General features: G+C 47.6%; 1 protein-coding gene across 3 annotated transcripts in view; it reads left to right on the top strand.

Moving 5' to 3' along the window:
• Window positions 1-5,597: 5,597 nt before the first annotated feature.
• The window catches only part of FZD4 (frizzled class receptor 4), a 149,763-nt gene continuing 136,589 nt past the window's right edge, over window positions 5,598-18,771 (top strand). Inside the window, exons 1-3 of one of the 3 annotated variants that reach the window (XM_060160184.1) lie at window positions 5,598-6,194; window positions 8,563-9,825; window positions 10,597-14,926. In XM_060160184.1, the coding sequence (XP_060016167.1) occupies window positions 5,910-6,194; window positions 8,563-9,825; window positions 10,597-10,800 (1,752 nt within the window). In that variant the 5' untranslated portion in view covers window positions 5,598-5,909 and the 3' untranslated portion in view covers window positions 10,801-14,926. Of the gene's footprint in view, window positions 6,195-8,562; window positions 10,544-10,596; window positions 14,927-15,978; window positions 16,058-18,771 lie in introns of those variants that run through there. The other 2 variants (XM_060160182.1, XM_060160183.1) reach the window with 2 other exon arrangements.

The raw sequence follows: 18,771 nt of genomic DNA, 5'->3' as shown, positions 1-18,771 counted from the left end.
GGTTTCTTCATTCACATTTCTGGCACTTGGCCTGGGACGGCTGAATGAGAGGCTTATCTGGGACTATCAACTGGAAAGCCTATATGTGGCCTCTCCTGTATGGTGGTATCAAGGTAGTTGGACATTACAAGGCTGCTCAGAGCTCTAAAATGAATTTCCCAGTGAATAAGGTAGAAACGGCAAGGCCTTTTATGACGTAGCTTTGGAAGTCACCTAGTGTCACTTACTCTGTACTCTGTTGGTTGAAGGAATCACAGCCCCTTCCAGATTCAAGGAAAGGGGACGTATACTTTGCCCTTTAATGGGAAGAATGTCGAAGAAATTGAGGCTGTTTTAAAACCACCATCTGCAACACTGTCTAGTCTAGTTCTTGCTTACCCATAGCAGGTGGCTGGTTCACCCTTTGGTAATTATTTAACACCATTTTTATTCCTGTTGATATCTCACCTGTATCAAATGATGAGAGAGATGCCTGTGAGAATATCATTACAGGTGCCTTCTTTTCTATGCTTCCCAAGGTCTCTTGGAAATTTACACATGCCTCATAGCTAAGCTCACATTCTAATTTTTCTACAAATGTATCATTTACAGGAGATCCCGTGACTTATAATTCCTTGGCTTGAGATCCCTGCTTACAGCCTGTGTTGTAGCATGTATGACTCCTAATGGCTTTAGCTGACAATAATGAACTGAGTAGTCAACTAGCCAATGAACAATGATACGAAAATGTCTTGAGCTGATTTATGAAGTAGAGAAACAGGCTTCTGAATCAAACAACAATTTGGTCAAGACACTTTTCTACCTTAAAAGACTTAGGAATTGGCACAATAAAATAAAAAATGAAGATAAATGATTGGCAAAACAACCAAGTTCAGAAGAAAGCTGAAAGCTGTTTTGCAGGACCAGCTTATAGAATAGACTTGACCATCATTCTGGGACCAGTTAGGTTGTATTTTGGTTGTCACCTATACCCAGCACATAAAAAGGCTCTCTTTTTCTGAAGAACTAGAGCACTTAGAACCTGAACCATTCATTTATTTTATTTTTTTTAATAAATTTATTTAGTTAGTTAGTTTTGGCTGCATCGGGTCTTTGTTGCTGCGCGTGGGCCTTCTCTAGTTACGGCGAGTGGGGAATACTCTTCCTTGCAGTGCATGGGCTTCTCACTGCGGTGGCTTCTCCTGTTGCAGAGCATAGGCTCTAGGTGCGTGGGCTTCAAGAGTTGCGGCACGCAGGCTCAGTAGTTGTGGCTCACGGGGCTCTAGAGCGCCGGCTCCGTAGTTGTCATGTATGAGCTTAGGTGCTCTGCAGCATGTGGGATCTTCACGGACCAGGGCTTGAACCCGTGTCCCCTGCACTGGCAGGCGGATTCTTAACCACTGTGCCACCAGGGAAGTCCCCCATTCATTTATTTATTCAACAAATATCTATTGAGAGCCTTCATTGGGTCAGGTAGTGTTTTTCTTTGCTGTTCAGCACAGCCTGTAACCTCAGAGGATTGTGAAGGAGACTGAAAGAAACAAAACAAAAAAACAGAAACAAAGAAACCAAACGTATAATACAGTAAGAGAGCTCAAGAAAAAGCTCTTAACTATAAACAAGCTTGTTTCACTCTTGGTCTCATGTCTTAATCTCCTCCAATGTGACTATAAGCTCCTTGAAGGCAGGGACGTCCTTTTATATCTGCATACCACTCAGTACTCAGCTCAGTGACATGTCCACAATGGTTATTTGGACTAAACATCATTGAACATTTGCTAATGGCTTGACTGATAAATACTGAAATGAAACGAGGTTGTGGAGGTATAAAATGTTTGCATTACTTTTTGTCTCCTGCAAAGGTTATTGGTTGACCATCTGTGCATTAAACCATCACCACCAACAAGTAAGACTGTCCTCTGTACCATTTTACGCTTGGAAAGAGGAACAACAGGGCTTTGATTCCTTGATACCCAAGAGTTCTACGGTGACTTGATTCTTCTCTGCTAGCTAATGGTGCAACCATTATAAGAAGGGGATTTGCCTCTGCCATTACTTAACCACTTGGGGCCTCTGATTCCTCAACTTTGAGCAAGATTAGTGTTCCCTTCTGCTTTATTCAGTACACATGTTCTTGTTTTATAACTAGTTTGCGTGCAGGGTAAGATGCAGCACCTAGACTGTCCATAAACCCATGGGATGGGGCATGGCTTCTCCCTATGCTTCTGTTGTCCCACAGTAAATTCCCAATCCCTATGAGGTTTTAGTCGCAGTGAATTTTCCCCTCAAAAACCAAACAGGATAATAATGAACCACTTTCTTGCATTTTCTATCAAGACAGCTCTTTGTGAGTTTTAAATGTTCTGTTCAGATTCAAAGAAGCTGGTTTCTTCATGAGTGGCTGGAATAAGACTTTTCTTGGAAGCTACTGAATATGGATTAGTTGGGTTGTTTCGCAGGAAATAAAAAGCAGGCTCTAGGGTGACTACTTCAGCACTTAATTGGGTTAGCAAAGAACTGCAAATGAGAGGTTTCCCTTAGGAGGGAAAGGATGTTTATAGGCCCCCCCACCCCCCTAGGTGGTGGATTTTAACCTAAACGTTAGTCTTCAAATGCAGCCTTTAATTTAGGAACCATTACAAGAATCTATGAGAGCAGAAAATGTCAGGTTGAAAAATTAACACATCACAGGAGTTAATTAGAACCCAGCCTCTCATTAGATGCAAATGGAGAGCCCTCCAACTGCCCAACAGCCCGCTGAAGTCATGTTTGTTGCCGCTCCAAAGTGGTTGCATCCTTATTACTCAGGGAGTGGACTAAGAAGCTGCCCAGGCACTCAGGCCAGAGCCACTAGGGACCCACGGCCTGTCCTTTAGGTTAACAGAAGGTCTATTCCCAAGTCCCTACCTTCTACTCCTCTCCTAAACGCTCTGCGTGTCACAGGGTGGATAGCCTTCTGCCTGGAACTCCCTTGGGGAAGTGTTTTCTGCAACAAAGACAAACATGCCATGCCTGTCACCAGGCGCAGATTGTCGACTGTGTAAACCACTCTGTGAGAGGGAGGCTGAGGTGCTCCAGGCCATTCAGACTTAGTTCTAAGTCGTGGTCTTTGTTTTCTTCCCACATTCAGACTGAAATGTGATTCCCCTGGCTTTCTTTTTTGGAAAATACCTGCGATGAGTTCCATGCCGGGAAAGAAAAGCTGTTGACAGGAAAAGCTTCTGACGGGCAAGGGGCTTTCTCAAGTGTTCTCAAAGGAGACAGTCGCTTCAAGCAGGCTGAGGCAGGGATGCCCAGGCTCTAGGAATGAGAGGTCCAGATCACAAAAGTATCATCTTTAACTACGGATTAGGCCAAGTGTCAAGCAGCTTCCTCTGTAAGAGCAGTGCCATGCACACAGACCTCTGGGCCAGGCAGATATGCATCTGAGTCCTTCTCTGTCACTTACTCTGTGTTCTTGGGCAAAGTGCTTAACCTCTCGGAACATCAGTCTTCTCAGGCTGTTGTGTGAAATAAATGACATAATGCGTGTACAGTGTGTAAAACAGTATCTGGCACAAAGTAAATGTTCTATATGAGTTATTTGCTATTGACTTAATAGTATTCCTTCACCCAACACCAGCGGGTTCCCTCTGTGTGCCAGGCCCTGTGCGAGGGACAGGTCCTGCTTCTTTACCTCATGGACTCCATTGTTTAATAAACCATGTACACATATCTTTAGCACAAAGCAAGCTCCCCTCCCCTCCCCGCAAGTGCCGTAGGAGAAGTGCCAATCGCACATAGCTCTGCTTTGTCCAGTAGCTCAGAATTCTGCTGACCATCCCCCTTTGGGCAGCCCTCCAAACTCAGCTACCTCTACCTTCAATTTACCCACAACTCTCTCTGTGTGCACTTACACATCGAGTTACAGTTGTCTTTTTATTCTTTGTCTCCTCCTGTGAGTTCCTACAGGGTGAGAATCATCTATTCATTTGATTCATTCATCTAATCATTTATTCAACTCTGTAGGCCAACGGTCTCATGCATTACTCTGCAGAGATGAATGAGCACCACATGAGTGGTACAGAGGCCCTTCCAACTTGCATCCAGCCTCTGCCATATGCCAGACTTAGCTGAAATGGGAGGTTATAAACACACATTCAAACTTGGTCCCTGCCATCAAGTCCCTGGAAAACAGTGGTGTAAGTGTTGGGCCAAAATACCTCAGGAAGAGGGTAGAAAGCTCTTAACCCAGATCCTCAGACCTGGGCTGCAGAAGATGTCCCACAACAAGAACAATAACCAAGTTATTCGGCGCTTAGGATGTGTCAGTGCGCTCAACGATTTACACGCATTATCTCATTTAACTCAGAACAACCGTGTGGGGGGAGATACGAACTTCCTTATTTTACAGATGTCCAGTCTGAGGCTCCGAGAGGCACACTGGCTTGACCACAGTCCTGCAACGAGTAAATGGCTTAGGAATCCACCTGCTGAGGGTTTCCCTGGCCCGACTGGAAAGTGGAGAGTGTGGGCTAGCACAAAGCTCCGTCCAAGGAGGGGCGGGTGGGGAGAAGGGCTGGTAGCGAGAGGGAAAAGTTGGATCGAAACACGGCTGGCATGAGCCCCAGGACTCCCGCAGAAGCAGAATAAGTCAGAAAGAGATGCAGGCTGCAGGGGAGGGATGCCCGGGAGGCTGGGGAAGGGGAGCCCCGGCGGTTGTGCGCCTTCTCAGCCCCCCATGCACAGGTCAAGCTTCTCCCCTCCTGCCCTCTCACCCTCCCAACCTTATTTAGAAACCGTGTCCCCGAGACAGGAAGGGCGGCGGGCCGAGAAGCACGGAGCGTCCCGGTCTCATTTCCTTTCGAATCCCCCTGTGGAATTTCATTTCATACGGTGAGGAAATCGGAGCGCGAGACCGTTGGCTGGTCTGCTGCTCCGGGGCGCCTCCCCCATTCGCGGCTGGAGACAGACAGCTCCCGGGTGCAGGTCAGGCCGAGGCTGGGGGCGGGGAGAGGGGGGGCGGGCTCCAACCCAAGCAAGCTCGGAGTGAAAATAGCTGCGAGCTCACGCTGTACCAGGCACGGTGCTAAGCATTTTACGCGTTATCTCTAATCCTCCCAAGTCTCTTTACGGATGAGGAAACTGACGCCTAGAGGCTGAGCAATTTGCTCAAGGTCACACAGCCGGATTTAAAGGCACAATCTTTGTAAAGCCAAATCCCATGTTCTTTGTATACGTTTCTCTGCTTGATGGGGAAGTGGCCACGGGCTGAGGTGACAGCTGGAAGTAAAAAAGGAAAAGGGAGCCGACTCCTCTGGGAGCGCTTCTCACCTGGGACAGAAGGGGGAGGCTGGTCCGGCTGGAGCGTCTCGGCTCCATCCCCGCCTGGCCCCCGAGCGCCGCGAACCGGGTGGGAGGAAAGTGAGAGCCGGGAAGCGGGGCGGAGCGCTACGGGACGGGAGGGAGGGGCGGAGGAGGGGGGCGGGCGGGCGGGAGCCTGACCCTGCCCAGGGCAGAGCGGCCCCGCCCCTCGCTGGCCACGGCGCCCGGCCATTGGAGAGGCGCGCTGTCCGTCCCGTCCCGCCACCGCCCAGCAAAACTCCAGCGCCTCGGAGGGTTCGGGTGGTGAGAGCGGTGCGGCGCTGCGTGCTGGCGGGCTTCGCGGAGACGCTGAGCGGCCGCGGCCGGCGCCGGGTTGGAGGCTCGCCGCCTGTAGCCATGACCCTCGCAGTCTGTCCTTCGGCCCCGGCCGGGGGCGTCTAATACCCCACACAGTCGCGCGCAGCTGCGGGAGAGCCCGGCCGCTGCCCCCTCGTCGCCCTTGGCGCCTTATCACACTTCCTTTCCCGGAGCTGGGAGCAGCGCGGGCAGCCGGCTCCCCCGTGCAAACTGGGGGTGTCTGCTGGAGCAGCCCTCGCCACCGCCGCCTCTGCCCCCCGGCTCTGGCCATGGCCTGGCGGGGCGCAGGGCCGCGCGTCCTGGGGGCCCCCGGGGGCGTCGGTCTCAGCCTGCGGCTGCTGCTGCTCTTGCTGCTGCTCCTGAGGCCGGCGCGGGGCTTCGGGGACGAGGAGGAGCGGCGCTGCGACCCCATCCGCATCTCTATGTGCCAGAACCTGGGCTACAACGTGACCAAGATGCCCAACCTGGTGGGGCACGAGCTGCAGACGGACGCCGAGCTGCAGCTGACAACTTTCACGCCGCTCATCCAGTACGGCTGCTCCAGCCAGCTGCAGGTGGGCGCACCTACCCCGGGCGGGACCCCTTGGGCAGGGACGCCCCAAACTAACTCCGTGGAGCCCTTGCCAAGTCGAGCCCCCTGCCCCCTTCCTAAGTCTGAAGGGTATTAACTATCCTGGAGAAGTGATTTCCATTCCCACCCCCACTTTTCTGTCCCTTCTCAGGGACTGGAAGCCAAAACATTGTGTAAGTCATCTGGCCTGCGAAAGGACCCACTCTTACACCCCGCCCTTCCGTTTTTCTCCCCTGCCCACCCGTGTCTGGCCAAGCCCCTAACCCCAGTGGAGCTGAGAGTTATCTTTGCCAAGGATTCTGGCCGCCGCTGCTCGGTGGGCGAGTCCCAGGCAGGGCAGCCAGCTGCAGCTAAGACTTGGAAGGAGAGATAAGGAGACGGGAACTTCTCCTCCCTCACCGACCTCCTTCCTCCCCCCGTATTTTTTGGGTGTGTTATTAAATGAAACACCCCTGCCCCGTTTCTGCAGAATGGCCCCTCGCGTCGTCCTGCATGATTTTAGAGGTCACGAAGTAAGGAATGGCTGCGATGGCTTGAGTTCCTTCTTAGCCTCAGGGTTAAGGGCAGGTTTAGTACTAGGCGGGGGAGAAGCTATCACTTGGGAAAAAGGCGTTAGTATGGTCAAGCTCCAGAAGGTAGTTTGTGTATTGGAAGTTTTGTGGGGTTTTTTTGTTTGTTTTTGCAGTCATTAAGAATATTAAAGCTTATGTAATAATATAGAAAATGTTCATCCTACCATAAAAAGTGAAGAATTTGCATATACAGGGTGATTATAATCTTATAACAACAACCAGTTCATTTATTTATTTATTATTTTTTTTTTTTTTGCGGTAGGCGGGTCTCTCACTTTTGTGGCCTCTCCCGTTGCGGAGCACAGGCTCCGGAGGCGCAGGCTCAGCGGCCATGGCTCACGGGCCCAGCCGCACCGCGGCATGTGGGATCCTCCCGGACCAGGGCACGAACCTGCGTCCCCTGCATTGGCAGGCGGACTGTCAACCACTGCGCCACCAGGGAAGCCCCAACCAGTTCATTATTAAAAAAAAAAAAAAAAAAAAAGAACCTAAAGGAAATTTTTAAAAATGTTAAACACTGGTTGTGTTTTGACTGGTGAGGCTACGAGTGATTTTTAGAAATTTAGAAAAGAGAGAAGTTGGGGGAAATAGAGGATAGTTATCCAGGCTAAAAGCTTTAGAAATCTGTGGTTCTGGTTGTAACTTTTGAGAGATAAGAAACAGGCAGGTAGCTGACTTACTAGGTGCATGTTTTTACATAGGTCATTTGAAAAGTTGGATTGTGGTTTCAGAAAGATGGTTGGGATTAGACCTGTTGCTGGTAAAATGTCTCTTTGGAAGTTTCAGGACTTTAGAACTAGGTTATAAAAACTTAAGAAAATGATTCTCTAGCTCTCAGTTTGGAAACAGCACATATCCTGACATCAGTGACAATTTTGCTGGCGAAACAGCTTTTGCAGGGATATATATTTTTAATTACATGTATCCTGGGGAGGCAGCCAAGCTGTTTTGAAGGACAGGACTGGATCCCTTTACATGCTGGAAAATAGTTACTTGTAACTCTAGACTTCATAGACAACATCTGTAAGGAGCCAAGCAGACTGTTTATCAATGCTGGAGGAATTGAGGACAGCAACTGGACTCTCCCCTGCTGGTGTTGCAGTTTCAGGGACTGAACATTTATATTTTCCTATTGTGCTTCATTATTATTCTTTGAGGAAACCTGGCCAAACAAACCCCTGGTATCCAGAGGCTTCAACCTGCATCCCATCCTTGGATTTAACAGTATCTCAGTGAGGACATTTTCTCTTTCAATATGAGACTGGTTAAAAAATAATTTTAGGGGATAAAAGAGAGAAAGGAGAGAATATTAACGTGAGAAAAGCCGTATCTACTTTTTTTTTTTACATTTATTTGTACGGTGATAAAGAAATGGGGGTAAAAATAAATCACCCCATCACCCAAAGGACTGAGTCATTTGGTTAGTCTGTCCAGCTCTTTCAAATAGTAGCTGAAAGGGGAGGGAGACTCAAAGTCAGCTTTTTAAGGTTTATTTCCCCAAGTGTTGTGCAAAAAGGGATTATGTAATTCTTCGTGTCCCTTTTATATATTTATTTATCTGTGTTCTCCTGGAAAGGATTGCTAGACCCAAAAGAAAAAAAGTGTGCAAGTGATGGATTATTAGGTACATTTGTTTGAGGTCAGAGTCAACAGACACCCTGTAGACTGATTTAAAAGTAGATGTGTACTTTGCCCAGAAGCATTCAAGTCAGTTTTGTGCAAGCCTTTGGTCAAACTTCCAAGTCATTTTTTTCTTTGCTCATTTCATGACTTTTCCAGTTCTTCCTTTGTTCCGTGTATGTGCCCATGTGCACAGAGAAGGTCAATATCCCCATCGGCCCCTGCGGCGGGATGTGTCTTTCGGTCAAGAGACGTTGCGAGCCTGTCCTGAAGGAATTTGGATTTGCCTGGCCAGATAGCCTGAACTGCAGCAAATTCCCACCACAGAATGACCACAACCACATGTGCATGGAAGGGCCAGGTGATGAGGAGGTGCCCTTACCTCACAAAACCCCCATCCAGCCTGGGGAAGAGTGCCATTCCGTGGGAACCAACTCTGATCAGTACATCTGGGTGAAGAGGAGCCTGAACTGCGTTCTCAAGTGTGGCTATGATGCTGGCTTATACAGCCGCTCGGCCAAGGAGTTCACCGATATCTGGATGGCCGTGTGGGCCAGCCTGTGCTTCATCTCTACCGCCTTCACTGTGCTGACCTTCCTGATCGATTCTGCCAGGTTTTCCTACCCGGAGCGCCCCATCATATTTCTCAGTATGTGCTATAATATTTATAGCATTGCTTATATTGTCAGGCTGACTGTAGGCCGGGAAAGGATATCCTGCGATTTTGAAGAGGCAGCAGAACCTGTTCTCATCCAAGAAGGACTTAAGAACACAGGATGTGCAATCATTTTCTTGCTGATGTACTTTTTTGGAATGGCCAGTTCCATCTGGTGGGTTATTCTGACACTCACTTGGTTTTTGGCAGCGGGACTCAAATGGGGTCATGAAGCCATTGAAATGCACAGCTCTTATTTCCACATTGCAGCCTGGGCTATCCCTGCAGTGAAAACCATTGTCATCTTGATTATGAGACTGGTGGATGCAGATGAACTGACTGGCCTGTGCTACGTGGGGAACCAAAACCTTGATGCCCTCACGGGCTTTGTGGTGGCTCCTCTCTTCACTTACTTGGTGATTGGAACTTTGTTCATTGCTGCAGGCTTGGTGGCCTTGTTCAAAATTCGGTCGAATCTTCAAAAGGATGGGACAAAGACAGACAAGTTGGAGAGGCTGATGGTCAAGATTGGGGTCTTCTCAGTCCTGTACACGGTGCCTGCAACCTGTGTGATTGCCTGTTATTTCTATGAAATCTCCAACTGGGCGCTGTTCCGGTATTCCGCAGATGACTCCAATATGGCGGTTGAGATGTTGAAAATTTTTATGTCTTTGTTGGTAGGCATCACTTCAGGCATGTGGATTTGGTCTGCCAAAACTCTTCACACGTGGCAGAAGTGTTCCAACAGATTGGTGAATTCTGGGAAGGTAAAGAGAGAAAAAAGAGGGAATGGTTGGGTGAAGCCTGGGAGAGGCAATGAAACTGTGGTATAAGGCTAGCCAGCCTCTATGCTTTCCAGATTTTGAAGGGGGCATGCCAGCATTGCGGTGCAAATGCTACTAAAAGCTTCATGCAGTGAATCTCAGTTTGAACAAGCTAGCAACACTTAAGTGACCCCCATAACCCTCCACCACTCTCCCCCGTCTCCCCCCAGCATCATAAAACTAATGATTTTTGCTGTGGACTTTGGAATGATCCAAAATGGAAAAGCCAGTTAGAGGCTTTCAAAGCTGTGAAAAATCAAAACATTGATCACTTTAGCAGGTCGCAGCTTGGAGCGTGGAGGTCCTGCCTAGATTCCAGGAGGTCCAGGGCGATGCTGCTTTTCCCTGCAGGGTGGGATTTGAGCTGTGAGTAGGCAACTTGCAGGGAGAAAGATTAACTTTTTTAACCCTTTAAAAATTTTAAATACTAACTGGGTCTTTCAGATAGCAAAGCAATCTATAAACACTGGAAACGCTGGGTTCAGAGAAGTGTTACGAGAGTTTTAGAGTTTGGCTGGTCTAACATAAACATTTTCTGTGGTGTACTGTCTGCTGTTTAGAACTTTGTGGACTGCTCTCCCAAGAGGTGGTGTCAGAATCTTTCAGTGCCTTTGTCATAAAACAGAATTGTTTGAACAAACAAAAGTACTGTACAAACACACATGAGGTATCCAGTGGGTTTTTCTTCTCTCTCTTCCTCTTAAATTTCAACAGCTCTGTCCCAGACTGCTGCTGTTTTCTCCATTTTACGTTAATGACTCAAAAACAGGTATTTTTTATAGGAATGTTTGCACTGCAGCATGCCTAATGAGGGGGAAAGGAAGGGTGATTCACTTTCTCGACAATCACTTAATTCAGAGGAAAATGATATTTACCAAGTCGACTTACCTTACCCACCCCAGAGACCGACTGCATTGAGCAATGGGGACTTAATATATTTTACTTGTGTGATTGCATCTATGCAGACGCCAGTCTGGAAGAGCTAAAATGTTACGTTTCTTGGCAACTTTGCATTCACACAGATTAGCTATGTAACTTGTGTGTGTCAATTACAATAAAAAGCACATTCTTGGACCATGACATAACAGTTACTCAGCTGACTTTAAAGCTATGGTCAGCTTGCATTCTCAGAATGATAGTGCCTTTTTTTTTTTTTCCTTTAGCATAAGAATGTTATCAGAGTCTGGTCTGCTTACCACAATGGAGACTTTTTCAGTTTTGTAAAGGGAGCTAAGGACAGCTAATCCAACTACTTGGTGCATAATTATTTCCTAGTAATTGGCAAGGGCTCCGGGTAAGATTTCCTTGGAGGCAGTGTGGCCTGGAGTATTTATATGGTGCTTAATGAATCTCCAGAATGCCAGGAGCTTGATTGGTTCGTAGGGAATAAAGTGTAGACCGTATGAAGTGAACTGCAAACTCTAACGGCACAGGTCTTAATTGCCTTTTGCAGAGGTATCCAGAGCTTTTAAAATTTATGCTTTATGTTCCTTGCGAGGGGGTACCCCCTAGCAGACTCTCAAAAGCTGCGATTCTTTTACAATTGTAACTGGCCTTTCCCCTGACCCGCCTCAGGCCTTCTAGTCACCAGATCTCTGGGACAAATTATTGACGATGTCACAGGTTGCTGTCCTTGAAGTTCATACCTGTCTTTGCTTCAGCAACTACCTTGCGATGACTCATTTATTTATTTATTCATGCTCCCCCCCCCCCTTTAAAACAGGTAGGAAAGCTCTTCTATCACATTTCTTTGTGGAAAAATATTTCCAGGGACTCAGATTTCCAAAGAGGAGTTCAAATTCTGGAAATAAGCATGTCTTTTTTGGTTTGAGCTTTATGCCCCCTGGTTTGACATTTTCCTTTCTTCTTTCTCTGTTGTGGTGCGGTTCTTGACCTGTCTGAGATGAAGATACACGTAAGGTCTGTTGCATGTTTTGGAAGGCAAAGGCTTGGGGCTTTGGACACAGTTGCTGAGTGGGCACCGGTGTCCCCTGCTGTGTGTGCTGAGCCTGAGTACCTTGGCTGGACTCTGGGTCAGGGCTCCAGGAGCATGAGAAATGATCCCCAGAAGGACCAGTTGAACTCCATCTGAGACTGCATCGCCTATGAAATGTAAAATGTGAACGCCCTGTGCTGCTTGCAGATGGTTCCCATAGCTGGCCGGGGCCCTGGAGCATGCACCCAGGGGCAGAGCCTGCCCTTACTCACGCTCCGCTCCAGTGTCTTGGGAGTTGTGCGGAGACTCTGGCCCAGGAAAGGAAAGAAGGACCAGGCAGGGGATTGTAATGCAGTTCTCTTTGTAATGTTTCAGTGATCGTGTGACCGACGCAGCACCTAGCAGAGGGCCCGGCATGGAAAGGGTGCTCAATATTTATGAATAGTAACAAATAAGGAACAATAAGAGTACTTGGGTGAAACTGGACCCCCAAGTTTTGGAGCTTTCTGGGTTGTAACGTGTCTCTTCCATAAATCTCTTGCCTTCACAGGAGAAATATATATTTGATCAGAAGTCGTCATCGGTGCAGAATAGATGAGTAGCCTTGGCAGTGTCACAGGCTTATAGGCCGTTCCTTTCACATTCCAGACCACGGAGAGTGTTCACGGTTTTAAGAAAGGAGCTTTGTGGCCAAGAGTTAGATATCAGTTACCTTGAAACGAATCCATCACCTGTTAAGTTGGTATTGGTTTTAAAAAAGGTTAATTATCAGCACATTTATTGAGTGCTAACTGTGTGTAAAGCCCTGTGTTAGGCACCTTAGGGGATGTCAGGGAGGATCAGCTCTGTTCGTCTAACCGACCTGGACTGGGATGCCCCTGGGTCTGCTGAACTTGGCCATTGGTTTCAGGAAGTCGCAGGGGCTACTGAATTGCCATCTGTTCCACGGTCACCATCCCATAAACCTCCTCCTGGGTCTTTCTCCCTTTAACCCATCACTTATCCCTTCCCAGGATTCCTTGCAAATCGATTCACAGGGGTTTTGCCAGAAAGCATCAGCTCTGTTTCATGACAGTCTCCGTGGAAATCTCCTAGGAAGATCACAAACATTGGCTACAAGGACATGAACTCCCACATCTAATATGGCTTCGGGAGCAGGCAGTTTAGGGCTTGGGGTGTTCTGGTGACTCGTACAGGTGAATTTGAGGACAGCATCTTGCTAGGGAAAAGGTTAGCGTTCTTTTTCTTTCTCGGAAATCTAGGATAAGTAGGTATAATTATAGCTTCCTACAAAATCCCTTGGCCTCAACAGGGACCAAGGGCACCTCTGTCCAGCCTCCTCTCTGGCAAACTCCTTTCTCCTCCTTCATAAAGGCCGCACCTCAGGGCAGAGGAACATGGGAAGGGTGGAACTGGCCAGGACCGCCTGATGGCGCTGCTTGGTTGATTCATATCCTTTTTCCTCTATGGAGACCTGTCTCCTGATCTCTGAGACTGCTTCTGGTCTGGCAGCTCACCCAGGGACCTGCAACAGGAGAAGCGGTGACACTTTTTATTTCCCTGAGATGCTCTCTGACTTTGCTTTCCCCTGGCCCTCCCTCCCCTGCATCCTCCAAACCTGGAACCTGGGAAACTTCTGTATCTAGGTTCTGAATTGTGATGTTACCAGCACCCCCAGCCCTGTCCTCTCTGGCCCCTCTCAGCCCCCTGGTCACGGAATTCAGTGTTGGGAACCAAGCCGAGGCCCGAGGGTATAAAGAGAAACTCGACAGCCTCAGCCCTGGAAGGCAGACTCAACTTAAGATTTCACCAGGATGGTGCAAGCCTCGGCTTCTGGCGAGGTGGCCACAACGGCAGTTAGGGGAGAGGGCTGTGGAGCCCAGACTCTGGAAGGAGCCCCCGGAATCGATCTGTTATACATCCTGCATTTCATTCTATGATGGAGGAGATTGGAGAGAGTTGCTATTCCAGCCAGAGATGTCGAGTCATTGGACTCTGATGGTTCTTTTTGTTCCTTTATTATACTTGGGTTCAGAGTCCCCGTCTGGGTTTGTATTATGTCTGGCAAAGGACCCGGGTTCTCATTTTTCTTCTGGGCCTAGTCTGTAGATCTTGGAAACTCCTAGGAGAGCATTTTGCTCCTACCAAGGATCAGATACCAGAGCCTTAAATAATGGATTTTGTTTCGCTGCGGCCTGGTTTGAGCTGTCTGCCACTGCCTCTTGCCACGCACATGTGCAGTGATGGCCCACTGGGTGTTACCTGGAGGGAAGTGAACGCCGGATCTCCCCAATAGGCCTCTTCTCCTTGGTACACCCAGTTGCCTGTTCCTGGTTTGCCTTATTTCCCTTCTTCTTTGCATCAGCAAATTCCCAGTATTCACCCAGGCAACTTGTAGAGGGCCTGCTTGGGGTCCTATGAGCCGTGTCCTCCAAGCTTTTGTAGCTCCCTGATCGCCTACAATATTCAGTACATGACCACTGTCATCCCAGAAGGCTTCTGGGGAGGGGGCGAGAGCCCCCGCCCCCTGGAGGCTGGGTCCATCTGCTCTCCCAGGTGTGCACCTTTCCCCATCCTGCTGAGGGCTCGGGCTGGTATGGCTGAGGGTTTGGGGAGGGGAGGCTGCTTTCCAGGTGTCTCCCCGTGGGGCATCTAGGTGGTCCTGAATTTTTTCCTACCTCACAGGGATGTTGTGAGACTTTAGAAGGAAGGAGGACAAAGGCCCCTCGAGCTCTTTGTAGGAAAGGCAGAATAAATATCAGGTGTGATCTATGCAGAGATGAATTTCGGCCTGCTGGTGAGGCAGCCACGCTCGTGCTCTGTGGCTGTTCTCGGGCCCCCGTGCCACCCGAGCGCCGGCCACCTCGAGGCCTACCTGAGGGACTTGTAGATGTTCGACACAGAGGTACCAGGCAAACCCTCCTACATGCCCTGAACGAGTTGCTGAACGTCAGAGGAAATAGACCCTGCTTTTGAGGATGTACAAACGTATGTCTGCATTGATGTCTGTACTGTAAATTTCTAATTTATCACTGTACAAAAATAAATAAATAAATAAACTTTGCTATTTAATTTTTGTATCAAAGGAAAATAAAGTTTTGTTTAGTAGCTGGTGTGTGATTTGGCCTATTCCTGCAGGTGTCTGAAAGCCCCTGGGAATCATGCTTACCCAGCAGTGAGAAATAGAGAACTGGGTTTGCAGGGCAGAGGGAGAGCCTCGTCTTTTTTTTTTTGCTGGTGCTATTTTCCCCCCCTGGGATTTCTCTTGGGTCAGCAAACCCCCGAGATGCAAAGTCAACAGACTTTATCACTACTGTGGTCATCGGTAACACTCAAGTGGTCACTTGATACTTCGGATGTGACTATAGTTCTCAAGCTGTCACCCCATGACGCCCCTTTTTGGCACTCCCAATACATGTAACCATTCTTACATACCTTCCCAGTCCCTTTGACTTAATCTGGCAGCCTGAAACATGTTTCCCTGTCGCTGCTAGAGCTTCAGGCCTCTTGAAAAGGGGAAAGAGAGCTTTTGTTTTAACTTCAGATTTTCATTAAAAGTTTTTTTATTTTTCTGGTTACAAAATGATTCTGTTTCGTGTAATAGACATGGGAGTATGTTGTATCAATCAGCCAGGAAAATGACTTTAGCTAAATTTATAAGTATCCAGAAAAGTCATCAGACAAAGCAAATTCAAGGCCATTAGCAGGACACTGTCATGGGAGCAAGTAGTATGGACCACACAGACAGAGGGTAGGGAAGTCACTGCCATTGGAGACGGCTGCTGGTGTCCCAGAGGAGAACATCAGCCCTCTTGGTTTGCCTTTCAGTTGCTTTCCACCACTTGGTCTCACCTGAATACCACCCTGTTTTAGTGTGAGTGAAAAGCCCAGGGAGCAAGCATCTGCAATGCTCTTCTCCTTCACTGCAGATCGCTATTGTGTTTTATCTCAAACCATACCTGAAAGGAGGCATGTAATTTAAATTCTCTTCCCTGTAAGACCGGCTGTGTTTCTCATTTCATTACCTACTCATTATGTAGTTATGACGTTAAGGAAAATTCAACACAAGCTGGAATGAATTCATAATCCATTGCACTTGTAGAAACACTTTCCATATAGAAAATATTTTTATTTACACGATTTCATTTTTTTGCTCATAGCACCTCTCAGGTAAGCAGCGCAGGCACTACTTTTCTTTCGAGACGAGAACTGAAACTTTTGCCGGGAGTACCTCCGTGGGTGAGTAGCCTGTGGGCTAGCCTTGTTCTCTCATGCCTAGCCCAGGGTTTTGTTTTCGTTCTACACTCAGTTGTGGGTTGAATCATGTCTGCCCCAAAGACACGCTGAAGTCCTAACCCCCTTTACCTGTGAATGTGAATTTATTTGGAAGTAGGGTCTTTGCGGACATAATCAAGATGAGCTCCTACTAGATGAGTGTAGGGCTAATCCAATAACTGGTGTCCTTATAACAAGAGGGGAATTTGAACGCAGACACAGGAGAACGCCATGGGAAGGCAGAGACGGAGATTAGAGTGATACAGCTACAGGGCAGGAAATACCAAGGATTGCCAACCACCACCTGAAGCCAGGAGAGGCATGGAAGATTCTTCCTCAGAGCCTCCGTAGGAGCCAACCTTGCCAAAACCTGGGTTTGGACTTCTATCCTCCAGAACTGTGTGAGAATAAATTCCTGTGCCTTAAGCCACCCAGTTTGTTTCAGTAGCCCTAGGAAACTAACACGCTCTATCCCTGTGATTTTTTTTTTTACTGCAAATAGTTCACTGAGAGTGGGTAAATGTTTTGGCAGGCAACTCAATAACGAGACCTGGCCATGAGCTTCTGTTGTTTAAGGATTATGTAGCATAATCACTCTTGTAAGTTTCTTTATCTGTAAGCTGGACACCTCTAGAATAAACCCCAGGACCCTGGACACTCAGCTGATCTGAAATGGTCTTAGCTGCTCTCCCGTCCAGGAGCTCCATACACAGGGCTGGGACCTTGACTGGAATGTGGCCTAAGGGTTTTTTAGCATTTCTGTCCTGAGAACTGATTTTTTCTCTTTCCCATTTTAGCTTTCACATGCAATCATAATTTTAAAGTTGAGCAGACTCTTGACTAAAGAGGTCAGCCTTGGCCTCCTGTCTTCAGAGTTTCTGTGAACAGAAATAAACCACACTCGGAGAAGGGCGTTGTCCTCTGCTCAGTTTTCCTTCACCATGCAGCTGGGGTGTAGGACTGGGAACATCTCGCTAAATGTTTTGACAATGTTGGACCTGCAAAGGTTTAGTCCAGAAAGTTTTCAAAATGGACCTTGGTCCCACCTGAAATTCCCAGAATCACCCTGTCCTTTTCCTTAGGCAGGGAAACCACGGATTCATCTGTTCTCACAGCAAAGGATTCCAACTTCTCAAACCCCCAGGGAGAGAGAATAAAAAGTAAGATTTATTACATTTCACATCAACCGCCTGATTTTCATCAGCCTCCCACATGATTTCCTATAAGTACCTGATCCGGTGTTCACCCAAGAACGTGCTTAATCTCATAGATAGCCCACATTATCAATGCCTTTCTCTTTAAGAGATTGAATGCTTGGCTGTCTAAATTTTCCAAGATGCTGAAGGATTGCATCATTTCACTTGATATGAGGTGAATGTAGAGTATAAAGCACTGAGATGGGATTGATAAGTCAGAGAAAAATCTGTCCTAGTTCCATCATTTTCCTTACTCTCCCTTGCCTTTCCGCATGTGTTTCCCTTTGCCTGCAATGCTCCTTCCGTCTTTCTTCAACTAGGCTGTTTCTATTCTTTAACGTTGAAATCTTAGGTCATGTCTCCTGGGAAGATGCCCCTGACCCTCCTACTTGCCACTTCCTGCCTCTCTTTTCTTCTTACCATAGGTAAATTTTAGCCTCTGTGCTATCAATTCTGGGAGCCTTCATTGAGCTGTTGGTAATAGACTATTCACGTGTCTGTATCCCTACTAGACCGAGCACCCTGACAATGACTCTGAGCACCCAAAGGTGCCCATCTGTGGGTCCTCAAGGCCTGGCATGAGTTTCTGAAATATCTATGGAGAGAATAAGTAAGGGAGGTTAGAAGGACAGGAGGGTTTTAGCTTGTTAGGCGGGGAAACTGTGGAGCTTTGGTGACAAATGTGGCCAGCATAGGAAAGAAACCAAAGGTCCAACAAGAGGCCTCGCCTGGGCAGGACTTTCTGGAAAGGTGCTTGGGCAGTCGCCGCAGAAAATACTGTAGTCTCAAGATGGTTTTGAGACTGCTCACCTACCTACCCTCCGTGTTGCTTATTGTTAAGCTGTCTCTCTTCCCCCTTTTTTCTCCTCTCTCCCCAACAAATACTTGCTGACCACCTACTATATGTAGAATACTGGGGTGGGCTGTGGAAGGGAGAGAGGGAGTGATTGTAGAAAAGCACAAAGACAAGAGTCCAACTCAGAGTCCGAAAGTGCAGATGATGAAACAGAGAAAGAATTCATCTGTTATTAACAAGCTTAAATCTCCAAACCTGGAAAAACAAATCCTCTATTGCTTAGTAAATATTTGTGGAATAGCTGAATGAGGGTCCAGCATGTGTCAGCCTGGGAGGGTACACCAAGATAAATAAGGCACAACCTTTTCCCTCCAGAAGTTCATGGCAACAAACTACATGCCTCAGTACCTGGTAAAGGATCTGCACCTACTAAGAGATCAGTGCTACTATTCCTATCACACTTATTAGGTAATTTCTTCCTAGTCTGAGTCCCAGGGCCTTGTTGGTTTAATTTGGGTAGAACAGCTTCTGAGTACTGAGTGCAATGGGAAAACGTTTTCTAAACCATTCTCATCCCATTTGATCCCCGGAAGGACACGTCTGCCTCCACAAGTAAATGTGTAGGGAGGGCGCAGGAATAGGAAAAAGGAAGGGGCAGATCCCAGCAAGCATGACTTTTCTAAAAC

This window comes from Lagenorhynchus albirostris, chromosome 9 (genome assembly GCF_949774975.1).
Source record: "Lagenorhynchus albirostris chromosome 9, mLagAlb1.1, whole genome shotgun sequence".
Taxonomy (NCBI): domain Eukaryota; kingdom Metazoa; phylum Chordata; class Mammalia; order Artiodactyla; family Delphinidae; genus Lagenorhynchus; species Lagenorhynchus albirostris.
This window is presented reverse-complemented; position numbering and strand designations above follow the sequence as displayed.